Genomic DNA, 13,280 nt, shown 5'->3' with positions numbered 1-13,280 from the left:
AGGCAACACCGATTTTTGTCGTTGTTCTCTGTATTGACAGCACTCCAAATGTACAAAAAAATGAGCTCAATGTTAAAATTGACCGGAGTTCTCCTTTAAAGAATTAAAGGCAGATCTGTGACCTATCTCTCGCTTTTAGTGTTTTTTTTAGTACTTCAAAACTTTATGAATATTATATATAAACACTTGATATGTGGTCGCTATAATTTCTCCAGAATCACTGAAGCTGAAACTGTTAAATTAGTATGATCTTCCAAATAAATATGTCAAATGAATGACTCGATTTATAAAGTAACACTTAACTATGTTTATATTTGTGTCTGTGTACATGTTTGTATGGTTCAGTGAAAATATTATTGTTCTTTTTTAAGACATGCTCACCTGTTTTGTACCTGCTTCGACCTTACAGATTGTGTGCTGAACATGTGAATCCATTATGAATCAATTTTTTTGTTGGCCTGTTTTATGTTGTCCTGTTCTTGTATGGCCTTTGCAGACACAGTTATCCATGAGGACTTCAGACTGTTCCTTAGTTCCATGCCTACCAATGTATTTCCTGTCACTGTATTACAAAACTCTGTCAAGGTAACACAAGGACACAAACTTACATACATACATACATCCATACATAAAAAAAAAAAACTGATAATCACTGATAGTTCATACACGAGTACAAATTTTTCAGGAAAGTATGCACATGCCTTTATCTAATTTTTTTTTTATCTTTCGGAGATGAAAACATACATCAATGTTGAGAGAAGATTCATGCGTCAGTGGCATCCATATGCTGATGACATGCACATATTTTTACCTTTACACATCATTCATCCTTCCAGCACTTGGATACTGCATCTGCATGTATATGAAATTAAAATTTTAGTCACACTAACGCAGGCACACACTCCTGCAAAAAGAAGATAACACTTCACAAGGAGGAGCGCTTTCATATTTTATTAACTCTTTACCTAATACATTAACACCCCTGTGCTAACATCCCTATCAGTTAAACCCCAGCTTTACTTAAATCACTGGAACCAATAATAGTTTATAAGACCATAAACAATATTTCATTATAATGAAAGTGCAGTGACATGAATGTCTTTAAGTGGTCAGCCTGTTTAGAGTTTGTAACTTAGTTGTATTAATTTTAGTAGTTCTATTTTGTCTTTGGCTCTAATTTTTGTTTTGTTGCTAATATGTTTGTGTTGCCAGGAAACTAATGAGCCTTTGTTAATGTGATGGTAGGTTACTAACGAGCCCCCAAAGGGTCTCCGTGCCAATGTGAGACGCGCCTTTACAGAGATCAGCAGTACGTTCTTTGAGGAACACACCCTTGGCAGGAAATGGAGGAAGATCATTTTTGGAGTGTGTTTTTTCCACGCCATCATTCAGGTCAGGGCTCAAGGGTTGAAAATTCTGTTTCTATTTAATTTGAAGCCTCAAGAGATTGTACATTTAAAAGCATGAATGCAGTTTTTATGATTAAATAAAAATTATTAGATGGAAACTTTTCTCTTGTGCAGCTTATATGGTAAATTTGCTTTGGAGTAACTTTAAATTGTTTCTCTTTGTGAGGTTAAGTTTATATTTTTTATGTCTATGATTTTTTTGAACAGCCGAAAACCACTTACCTAGTTGGTGGTGGAAAATATACTTTATAAGCTATGTATCTGATGCAAAAACCAAGACTTTTGGTTTTATATTCAAGGTCTATATTTAAAATTCTAGATATGTTGATATTTGTACATGTGCTATAGATTCATATGTTGAGGTTGGTAAAAATGTTTTTGATGTTATTCTCATTAAGGCTACATTTTTTTGATCATAGAGTAAAAACATTAATGTTGTGAAGTATTATTACAATTATATATTAATATATTTATTCCTGTGATGGCTAAGCTGAATTTTCAGTAGTCATTACTTGTCTGTGTTTATCCTTCACATGATCCTTCAGAAATCATACTAATATCATTCTAATTAGTAAGATTAAATATTCTTCTAAATGTTGAAAATGGTTGTGCTGCTTAATATTTTTTTGTGTAAACTGACACTTTTTGAAGATCAAAAAATCAAAAGATAGAAAATTCAAAACTACACCATTTATTTGATACAGAATTCATTTATTAAATTTTACTTTAAACTAGGTAACAAAAATGTTCACACTTTCTATGAAGACCTTGCTTATAAATAAGCATAAATGGAGCTATAATTCATTATAAGTATTACTAATTTATACATATATTTATAAAGACTTAAGACCTATACTGTACAAGAACAGTTATAGTTACATTTCTAATATTTTTATAATTACTTATAAGTCATGCATTTGCTTTTTCAATGGACATTATCCATAATATTCCATAATCCATTATCCACTGATTTTCAATGCGCATTCTCATAATCAATTACACACTGACTTATATTTATTAATTAGTCAGTCGTATGGTTCCATGAACGTATTTATAAACAGACAACCTGCATTGCTGTATATTGTTATTATATTATATGACACTTTAGTAATTCAGATTTTTGACAGATATTTCTGTCAAATAAGTGAATATATTGTTATAGCCATGTTGTGTTCTTAAAAATACGTATTATGAGTAGGGCGTTCACTTTATGTTTGAAAATCGATTGCACAATCGATCGGACCAACCAACGCAAGTTTCGAAAACGAAAATAGGGAATCGATTTTAACAGTCTTTTCTCGGAGCGCGTCCAGCTCGTCACGATACGCCCGCAGCAAACGCGCATCACATAGCAACTGCAGGCTCTGACAAACACGCATAACAGCAAATTATACTTCTGCATAATGTGTCTCTTTTTACAACTAAACTGTGAATTCTGCTGGTATGCAGACAGTCTCATGCATACAGATACAGATTCGGGCTACGGTCTATAATTGCCTATGTAGGCGAAATTTGTTTGACATTTCTAATCGTAAACACAGCCATGTTGAAGACTGCAGTAATGTTTTTCATTTATGCTATGGCAGTCCACTCTGCTGTTTTTCGAGAATGTTGCACTCCTGTTTGTCATTGTGCACAAAACTTCACGCCAATAAATCATCAGGAAGATTTGCTGACTTGTGCGCGTTTCAAGCACCCTCTTTACGGTCGTCCTAATGCCTGTAAGTTGTCCGTGGACTTCCCCATATTTGGCGTTTAAAATGGAAACGTATTTAGACATGGAAAATCGATTTTACAATTGATTCAATGAACACTTATGTCTCAGGATTTTTTCACAAAAGTGACAGCCCTAATTATGAGTGATAATACAGTTACTAACCTCCATAAATGCATCATTGGTGGCTTTAAGTAAAGTGAAAACATAAGATGCAATTTTCCTAAAGCAAATGTTAAGAAATCATGAAAATTTGCTCATTATATATTTAAGTTGTTTACTTGTAAATGTAACTAATGACCAGTAATTCCCGTAATAATATAATGGGGGAAAAAATAGAAACCATTAATACAAACAGTTGAAAAAAAAATATTGTTTAATGTTACATACTAGCATGAATTACCATTCATGACCTCTAATGTAAACATTAGCCATTAAAGACATAATTGATAACTAACTGGACAGCAAACAAGTGTCTCTAGATCTATTTTATATTTGAACATTTATAAATCAGTGTATTATGAGCATGCATATTGAAAAAGCAAATGCATGACTTAGTTGTGACGAATTCACTGGAGGCAAGTTGAGATGAGGACCCAAACGCAAATTTAATTATCAAACATATAACAAACACAAAACAAAAGCATGACCAGGCATGGAAAACTCTAAACTAAAACAGGAACACAAAACCAAGACTAGAAAACAAGAAACCGGATCTGGGACATAGAACAAACAATACTCGACAAGGACACAGGGCAAACATGAGGGCTTAAATACATAGACTAATTACAAGACAAGGAACACCTGTGAACAATGATCAGACGATTAACCAATGACAAGACACATGGCAGGATCACATGACAAGACAAAACCCAAACCATGACAACAGCATAAGTAATTATACAAATAATTGTATAATAACTGTATACTATAACTGAACTATAACTGTTCTTATAATGCAGTATAGGTCTTAATGAGTCTTTATAAATATATTTATAGAATAGTAATACTTTATTATTGTAAAAAAAAAAAAAAAAAATGTATATATATATATATATATATATATATATATATATATATATATATATATATATACTGTATATATATATATATATATTTATATTTATAAGCATAGTCTTCATTGAAAGTGTTACCCAATTGTTTGAAATAAAATGGCCAATTATTTGCAGTACAATAGATGTTCAGGATTGCTTTACTTATTCACATCCTCTAAATCCTTCTCTTCTGTCTATATGTGATTTCCTTTCTGTGTTTATGCATTAATGTTTGTATAGGAGAGGAAGAAATTTGGTCCTCTGGGCTGGAACATCCGTTATGAATTCAATGACAGCGACAGAGAGTGTGCTCTTCTCAACCAAAGCCTCTACTGCCATAAAGGACATATACCCTGGGATGCTCTTATATATATCACAGGTATATGTCTGTGTTTATTGCAGAAATATTTATAGCATCAGTCATTAGCCCCTTTCACATAGCAATCCCAGAAAAATCACCGTAAAATTACCAGAATGCCTTTTCCGATAAAATGCACACACTGGTAAACTGTGATGTCAATCATCGAAAATGATCTTTAAACACTGATCCTTAATCCACCTAGATAAGAAGCGCTTTATTTTCAATGCCTTCTGACCTTGTACATGCTCATACCGGTAATCATACCGGTACTGGTAATTTACCGGTAAAATGTTTTTGTTTCTATGTGTTTGTCTGTTAAATAAATTAAATAAATATCAATATTTGTGTAATATTATTGACAGTTTTCCAAAAATCTTTTGTATTCTTTCACAAAAAATTCCAAAATGTATTAGAATTGTTACAAATGCATTTCTCATATGTAGGCATCATTTTACAGACCATCAGCTGGTGACAATAAATTTCATCAAATTTGGTGCAGCTGATGGCGTGCAGGGACTATGAGAGAGTGTTCCAGTAATTTTGTTATGAGAGGCTTTGGGAAAGACTCATTAAGGAAGCTTCACACAATGTCCAATTGTCTCATTAATTTTTGGCAAGGTGTCAGTCATGCAACGAATTGAAATGTGGTTTGTTTGTTTTATTGTCTCTGCAGGTGAGATTACGTATGGAGGCAGGGTGACGGATGCCTGGGATCAGCGATGCTTGCGCACCATACTCAAGAGTTTCTTCTCCCCAGGCACAATAGAGGACGGCTATACCTACTCTAAATCAGGTATACACAAACACACATGTTTACTTTGATAAATGGGGAAATTCCATAGACTTTTTAATGTGCTGAGACGACTATAATCACAAGTACTGGTATATTGACTTCCCCAATGGTCACTTTTGTTAAAATGGACTTTTAAGATATTTCAGTTAAATGTTACTGGCTAGGTAGCTTTGTTACTGGCTAGGTAGGGCAGAATATATGCCTCACGCTCAAGCGCATGCATAAAGCTTGCTGCAAAACACTGGCAAAAGTAACCTAATGATTATGAATGTGTCAGGAAAAAAATAGCAAGGAGACGTTTGCAAAGCATCTCTCCTGACGCACCTAACATTGTGATGGGAGACTTTAATCATTGTAAAATGGAGAAATCACTCAGCCATTTTGATCAATATGTGGATTGTCCTACCAGATGTGGAAAATATCTGAAACTTTGTTATGGGTCTATTAAAGGGGCATATAAGTCATCCTTGAGAGCCCCTCTGGGCCTGTCTGACCATCATGTTGTTTATCTGGCCCCTATTTATAAACCTGTCCTGAAAAGGGAAAAAAACTGAGAAAAGATTAGTTCCTGTGTGGTCTGATGACTCAGTTCAAGAGCTAATGGGATGCTTTGAATGTATTGATTCAGAATTGTTTAAATCCGATTTAGATGATCTTACTGAGACTGTGACTAATTATATTGCATTTTGTTAAGATTTGGTCTTTCAAAAGAAACCTTGTATAGTATTTCTGAATAACAAGCCTTGGATCACTAAACATGTTAAAAATGTGATTAATCATCTAAGGCAGTGGTCACCAACCTGCCGACTGGTAGATCTTTATCACTGTGTCGGTAGCTCCCGAAAATAACAGAAAAATAAGTACAAAAACACGTTATCAAGGCTCGAAATGGCGACCATTGAATCTGTGCAACCTCAAAAATTATTTGGGAGCATTTGTGAGAGTACAAATATTTGTGGTGCAAACTTTTTTCTAGAGATGCACCGGTTTGTGCTCCAAAGACATGATCGGCAACTGGACGGTTTTTAGTTTAATTTTGCCTGATCTCTATTCCAGACTTGCACACAAACTGTCTTGCTATCGTTTCCCGAAATTGTATTTGTGTGAAAATATGACACGCTGAAGACGCAGCAGAGAAAATAGCAGGCACAGCAAGATCACTGTTTGTGATGCTAGAAATATAGGAAGAAACATGTAAATATTGAATTGGGGTGGGGATTTATATGAATGTATCTCTGAAGGAAACTGACTGTCTTCAGAATAGTTTCAATGGAAAAAAACGGCAGCTGGTATCGGAATTGGCCAATTTGACATGAAAAATAAATCGGCCATGAAAAATCTATAGGTAGATATTGCCTTTCATCAAGGCCAAAGTCAGGGATCTTGAGCTTTAAAAGGTTGGTGACCACTGATCTAAGGAATATTTATTTTAAACGATAGTATTCGGTACAGAGAGTCCCTAGCAATGAGGTGAAATTAGCAAAATTGTGGTACAAGGAAAAAGAAACTGTTTACAAAGGGGAAATCTCATGTAGCCTGCGATGGAGTGAAGTCCATAATTGGAACTAAACAGAAGACAAAAAGTATTACTTTAGGATGTAAACTCGATTATGAATTACGCAGATGATTTTAACTAATTTTATTCACGGTTTGATAGTCATGATTTTACATCTGAATTATCTGATTATTGTGGGAAATCAGCGACTCTGGACACTCCATTTAAATTTCAAATCTGCAGAGCTGATGTACATAGTTGTTTTGGTCAGGTTAAGGTTAGGAACAGGCCCTGATCACATTGGTGGCAGACTGTTGAGGACTTGTGCAGAGTAGCTTTCAGAGATTTATTAATTTATTTTTAATAAATCATTGCAACTTTTTGAAGTCGCTTGTCTTTGAGAAGATTCTATAGTAGTGCCAATTCCCAAAAAAAGAAATCCTCTTTGACAGCACCTCACGTCACAAGCTCAGCTTTTTGTTCATCTTCTGACTGGAACACGCAACTGCAGCGGAGTTGCTTGCGAGTTCACAAACGCAGCTTGTGATTTGGTCCGCTGAAGAGGTGGTTTTCTATGGCTAGCAACTTCTATGTTGGGCTTGTTCCAACGGTGACAAGTCAACGTTCTGAAGAAAAATTATTCAGTGTAATTGCCGTTCGATGCATTTGATAATAAACTACAATTCGAGGCAAATATCGACATTATTAGAGGGAAAGCATTTCAGCACATGTATTTTCTGAGGAAACAATGAGCTTTTAATCTGAGTGTTTCTTTTATGAAAATGTTTTACACCTGTTTTAGTGAATCTGTCTCAAGTTTTTCCATTATTTGTTGGTTTGGCAATATTAATGTAAAGAATAGGAGTAAGTTGAGTAGTATATTTACGATGTTCAGCAAGATAGTGGGGACTGACTTAAGGACTATCACACAAATTTATGAACGTAAGGTGACTAGGAAGGGCCAGTTAGTCCTTTCCGATGTCACCCATTCATTGTGTACTGAATTTCAACTGCTTCCATCAGGCCGGAGATTTAAATTCCCTTTGTGGAAATCAAACAGATATAAGAATTTCTTTATTCCTTCTGCAATCATGTTTTTAAATGACTTTATTATTTAAATGAATAATAAATGTGTGTTATTTTGTGTGTGTTGTGTTGCTGTTTGTGTATGTACTGTATACTGCTATCTACATAAAAAAATTGCATTCAAGGACAATAAAGTTAAAGTTAAGTTTGCATACTGTTCATACAAAGCCGTTGAGAGTGGAAAAGCATGAGGGAAGGGGGGAGTGTTACGTTTGCGAAACCTTTTTATATGGTTTGTTTAGTTCCACTACTTCCATGGTAGTGCCAGTAGATCATTACACACCTCAACTTTAAATAACAAAGGCTCTATTTCCTTTTGTGCAGGGATTTATTTTGCTCCTGATTCAGACAGCTTGACTGAGTATAAGAATTATATTGATGATCTGCCTCTTATTGATGATCCAGAGGTCTTTGGCATGCATGAAAACGCTAATCTGGCCTTCCAGGTAACTCTCACCTCTTCTTGTTGTACACAAAATAACAAAAAATCTTGAGATGAAGAGCACATCTTTAGATAAAGAGCACCTGCTACTTGGCATATATCACACACATTGGTCTCCTTTCCATCTTTGAAAACAGAGGCAGGAGACAATGACACTAATCTGCACCATTCTAGAAGTCCAGCCTCGCTCCTCAGCAGCTGGTGGAGGGAAGAGCAATGATGAGTTGGTCCATGAGCTGGCTGACACCATCTTAGCAAAGATCCCTGGTTAGTCTCAAGCCCCTGTATCTCCCTGCACACAAGTCTACTGTAACTACTGTTTTATAATGAGTTTTTTTTTACCTGTCCGTGTGTGTGTCTCTGTGGATGATGTTTGTGCATCTGAGCAGAGAAATTAGATATGGATGCAGCAGTGGAGAGTCTGTTCTTGCAAGATTCGAGTGGTAGAGTTAACTCCCTAACCACTGTGCTTGGTCAGGAAGTAGACCGCTTTAACTTCCTGTTGCGTGTGCTGAAGGTAAGAGATCGGTTTTGTTACAGTTTTTTGATTGTAAACCACATGATGAATTGATTACAGCTGCTAATCAAACAAGAATGAATGAATGAATGATCACACTAATTTTCCCACTCTTAATTTTTTGTATTTGTGTGTGCATGCATTTCCTGCAGACTTCGCTGTGTACTCTACAGAAGGCTATAGCAGGTCTAGTGGTGATGTCAGAAGAAATTGAGAAGATTTATAACAGTTTCCTGAATAACCAAGTTCCTGCTCACTGGTCTAATGCTGCTTACCCATCTCTCAAACCTCTCGGCAGCTGGGTTAGAGATCTCACCCTGCGCACAGCATTTGTAGAGGTATGTCTATGTCACCAGCATTTCCCATTAATTACCTAGATGTGGCAGCCCAATCATTTATCCAGCCACAGTTTCATCAAGAACTGAAAATATTTTACAATTTTCATAATAACACAAAAGATGTCTAACACTGTGTTTTGCATCAGTGCTTTGGCAATGCATCTGTCAGACAACTAAAATCGAAATTGCATATGGCTTAGTCCAATTATCAAATCACAAAAGGCTATTATTATTATAATCTGTTTTCAGCATCTCAGAGCGGCTCGGTTCATAGTAAATGCTGCGACATCCATCTCTGTGTGTGATGTGAGTTTAGTTGTCACTTGTGTGCCAAGTTCGCTTAAATTTTTTACATTTGCATAATTTACACAATTTTTGTGCAAATATTTTTTAATGAGAAGCATTTATAAACTAAACACAAAAGCTTAAAGGTCTCCCTGCAGTTTTTCCAACACATAAAAAGCTCAATGTTTTAACTCTTGCAAAAGAAGAAATCAAAAAATAAGTATTGTAATTTTACTTCTGTAGTTTAAAGTAAAATTATTAATATAATTATTTTTAAATGTCATTTTTATTTTTACTGTGCAGTTATATTACAATAATATAATATTTCTGACTTAGAATTATTATTATTATTATGATTATATATTCAAATTCAAATACTTCCTACATTTTAAGTGTACTGAATCTACTTTAAAGTCCAGGTACAAATCAAGTCAATGCCATTTGCATGGCATTTGCAATGCATCATGCATTTTAATACATGGCTCACAGGCTTTGAAGCCAATCTGCAAATCTGTACTATCGTATTTCAGAAAGGCAAGACCTTAAAAATAGTCTTAGGTTTAAGATTCCACTCACATGCATGTGTGCAGACACACACACACTTTTTTGTAAAATTTTGTATTCAGGAGGTTCACTCTCATTGTACATGGACAATTTCCTCATGGTTGGGGATTCCAGTAAAGGCCAGTGATATATGAGCTGTGTGCTGTTGTTATTATAGTTCATGAATGGAGCCAGAGGGGCTCACAGCCATTCTGAACCACAATCAAAGAGGCTACATAAACAACTACAATTTCTTTCTGTATATCCTCACCTCACTGTCTGGGACTTACATATGGTGATTGCTCTCTTGCACGGGTTGATGGGCACACCAAACGGTTATCTCTGACTGGATGTGCTGTTCCGTGTGGCTGGTCTGAGTGCTCTTGTTATATAACACACAGACACACACGATAAGCTTATGTTAATATGGATGAATTTAAAAAAAAAAAAAAGTGTTTCTGAACTCTGCGAACAGGCTCAGCATATGTAACTGGACTAGTTTAAATTTCAGTAGTGAAGAGAGAAATTTTCCTCTACATCAGCATGAATAGACTGAGGTACACTACATAATATAAGCCCACCATCATTTATGAGAGAGAAAACTTAAAGGGATAGTTCACTCAAAAATGAAAATTATGTCATCATTTACTCACCCTCAAGTTGTTCCAAACCTGTGAGTTTATTTTTTCTGTTAAACACAAAAGATATTTAAAGAATGTTGGTAACCAGACAGTTGACGGCATACCATTGACTTCCATACTATTTTTTTTCCTACTATGAAAGTTCAACAGAAGAAAGAAACTCATACAGGTTTGGAACAACTTGAAGGTGAGTAAATGATGACAGAATTTTCATTTTTGGGTGAATTATCCCTTTAATTACCCATTGCTGTTATTCTCCTCAGAAATATATAGTTCTTACAAAAATGTAAATTCTGTCATCATTTTCTCACTGTCATATCGTTCCAAACACATACACTACCATTCAAAAGTTTGTGGTCGGTAAGATTTTTTTGAAAATGATTTTAAGTCTATTAAAGGTGCTCTAAGCGATGCTGGGTGACGTCACTTCTTGTTGACGTTCGAAGTATTGTCAAACAAAATGGAGGCCTCCTCATCCCGTCCCCTCCCCCTCCCTTCCGTGCTTCCTAAAACAGTCATGAACCATTTAGAAAAAACAAACTGGATTTACCCACCTGTCCAGCAAAAACAGAGCCACCTGCATGTCGGATTGGAAGCCCTTCTTCCGGCCGAGTTCTCGCCACCTTTTGAACGCTTTTCCGATGTAAATTCGGGACTTCGCGTTCCTTCTCCTTTTCCCTATTCTTTGTTATTTGTTCATCGGAACGTCGTCTCTTTGGTCGTGTGTAGGCCATATAAAAATTCTCAAGAATATACAATTTTAACGTTAGTTGTTGTTTAGGACATCTCTCCTCAAGCTAACTTCCCTCTTCATGCTTCTCTCTCCTCCACTCCCCACACCCCCCTTCATGTGCACGCGCACTAACCCCCCAACCCCCATCCCCAAATCATTCTTGTCGGTTATTGGCTGGAACACTGTTTGTTATGTTTCGTGGCCAAGGCTGGGCCAGTTTGTTTTTCTTGCCGTTTGTGGAGCCTGGGCTGCCTACAGAGACTGCGTTTTTTTACAGTGTGTTCAGGGGACAGGCAGCTAGCGGATTGTGAGGAGATGTTTGCTGGATGTGACAAAAAAAGTTTTGGCCTAAAAAATGTGTGACATCGCTTAGAGCACCTTTAAGGTCACCAAGGCTGCATTCATTTGAACAATAAAAACAGTAATATTTTGATATTTTTATTTTTGTGGAAACTGTATACAACTGATACATTTTTTTAAAGGTTCTTTGATTAAAAGAACATCATTTATTTCAAACAGAAACAATTGTAACATTATAAATGTCTTTACTGTTACTTTTGATCAATTTAATGAAGTCGTAATAAATAAACATTCATTTTAAAAAAATTTTAAAACACAAAACTTTTTGAAACCTAAACTTTTTGAATGGTTGTGTACAAATTTTTTTTTTTCATTTGTGAAACATAAAAGGAGATATTTAGCAGAATGTCCAAGCTGCTCTTTTCCACATAATGGATGTACATGGGAAATGGGGCTGTCAAAGAGAACTATAAGTAAACTAGTCTACGTATGACTCATGCTATACTAAATGCCTTCCAGAATGATATGATGAAAAGCAAGGGAAGAAGGAGGTAGAGAAGAACATGCATGCACACATATCTCATTGACATTCTTGTCTAATTTCTTGTGAAGCAGTAAGTTGGAGGTTTGGAGAGTGAATGAGATTTGAGAGCTAAGCCAGAAGGCAAGATTTTCACTGAATAAATAGAATTCTAATTTTTTTCTCACACAAAACTTTTTTTGGGGGGAAATGAGGTGAACCATTTCTCTACAAAGACTATGGCACACTAATATAAGCATTTATTATTTATCAGCTTAGGAATATCCTGATATCCTCCCCAAGCTGTATGATTTGAGGGTCTTTGTTAAGGTTATGTATGTAGTTGTGTCCATCAACTAGAACCTTCAACCCTCTAGTTACTGATTTTTTCACATGCTCTGAAATAGAAATGATCCAAGACTGTCTGCTTTACCTTTGAGCTGACTTTGTTTGCCCTCAGGGATTTTTGTTTTGTTTTACTTTGAATGACCTTTGTTCTTTCCATTTTGAATGCACAAGATTGTAAAGTACCATTGGTTGTGTGTGTGGTTGTGTAAACAGAGTTGGATCACAAGGGGTCAGCCCAAGTCTTTTTGGATTTCTGGATTATTTTTCCCTCAAGGATTCCTCACAGGTAAGAAACAAGTTTGCATTAATACCTGCTCTGGAAAATAAAATAAATCCCAAACAGATTTAGGCCCTAGAAAATAGGTGGAATCAAAACGTATGTATACAGGATTTTTCAAATGTAATTTGAAACACCTTTGTTCAATAAAGAGTTGGTTCTGTCTCACAGGTGCACTGCAGAATCATGCACGTAAATACAACCTGCCCATTGATGAGCTGAATTTTCGTTTCAACGTGGTACCAGTGTACAGAGACCAGACTCTTGTCACTGAAGCTCTGAAAAGCCTTGAGCCAGGGAAGGAACTTGACATGGACAAAGAGGTCAGCTTGGAAACAAGCAAGGATACTTGCAGAGATATTTTAACATATTTTTGAATATGATTACAACAAAAACTTTAGATATATACTGTAAACATGAACA

The 13,280-nt window shown here is 35.6% G+C and overlaps 1 protein-coding gene across 1 annotated transcript in view; it reads left to right on the top strand.

The window, feature by feature from the left end:
* dnah6 (dynein, axonemal, heavy chain 6) overlaps positions 1-13,280 on the top strand; it is a 94,372-nt gene that overhangs the window by 78,655 nt on the left and 2,437 nt on the right. The window contains exons 67-76 of the mRNA XM_079850561.1: positions 497-585; positions 1,246-1,392; positions 4,419-4,557; positions 5,213-5,332; positions 8,238-8,359; positions 8,493-8,622; positions 8,745-8,872; positions 9,025-9,210; positions 12,794-12,866; positions 13,029-13,180. Coding sequence (XP_079706687.1) covers positions 497-585; positions 1,246-1,392; positions 4,419-4,557; positions 5,213-5,332; positions 8,238-8,359; positions 8,493-8,622; positions 8,745-8,872; positions 9,025-9,210; positions 12,794-12,866; positions 13,029-13,180 — 1,286 coding nt within the window. The remainder of the gene's footprint in view (positions 1-496; positions 586-1,245; positions 1,393-4,418; positions 4,558-5,212; positions 5,333-8,237; positions 8,360-8,492; positions 8,623-8,744; positions 8,873-9,024; positions 9,211-12,793; positions 12,867-13,028; positions 13,181-13,280) is intronic.

This window comes from Squalius cephalus (assembly GCF_949319135.1).
Source record: "Squalius cephalus genome assembly, chromosome: 2".
Taxonomy (NCBI): domain Eukaryota; kingdom Metazoa; phylum Chordata; class Actinopteri; order Cypriniformes; family Leuciscidae; genus Squalius; species Squalius cephalus.
This window is presented reverse-complemented; position numbering and strand designations above follow the sequence as displayed.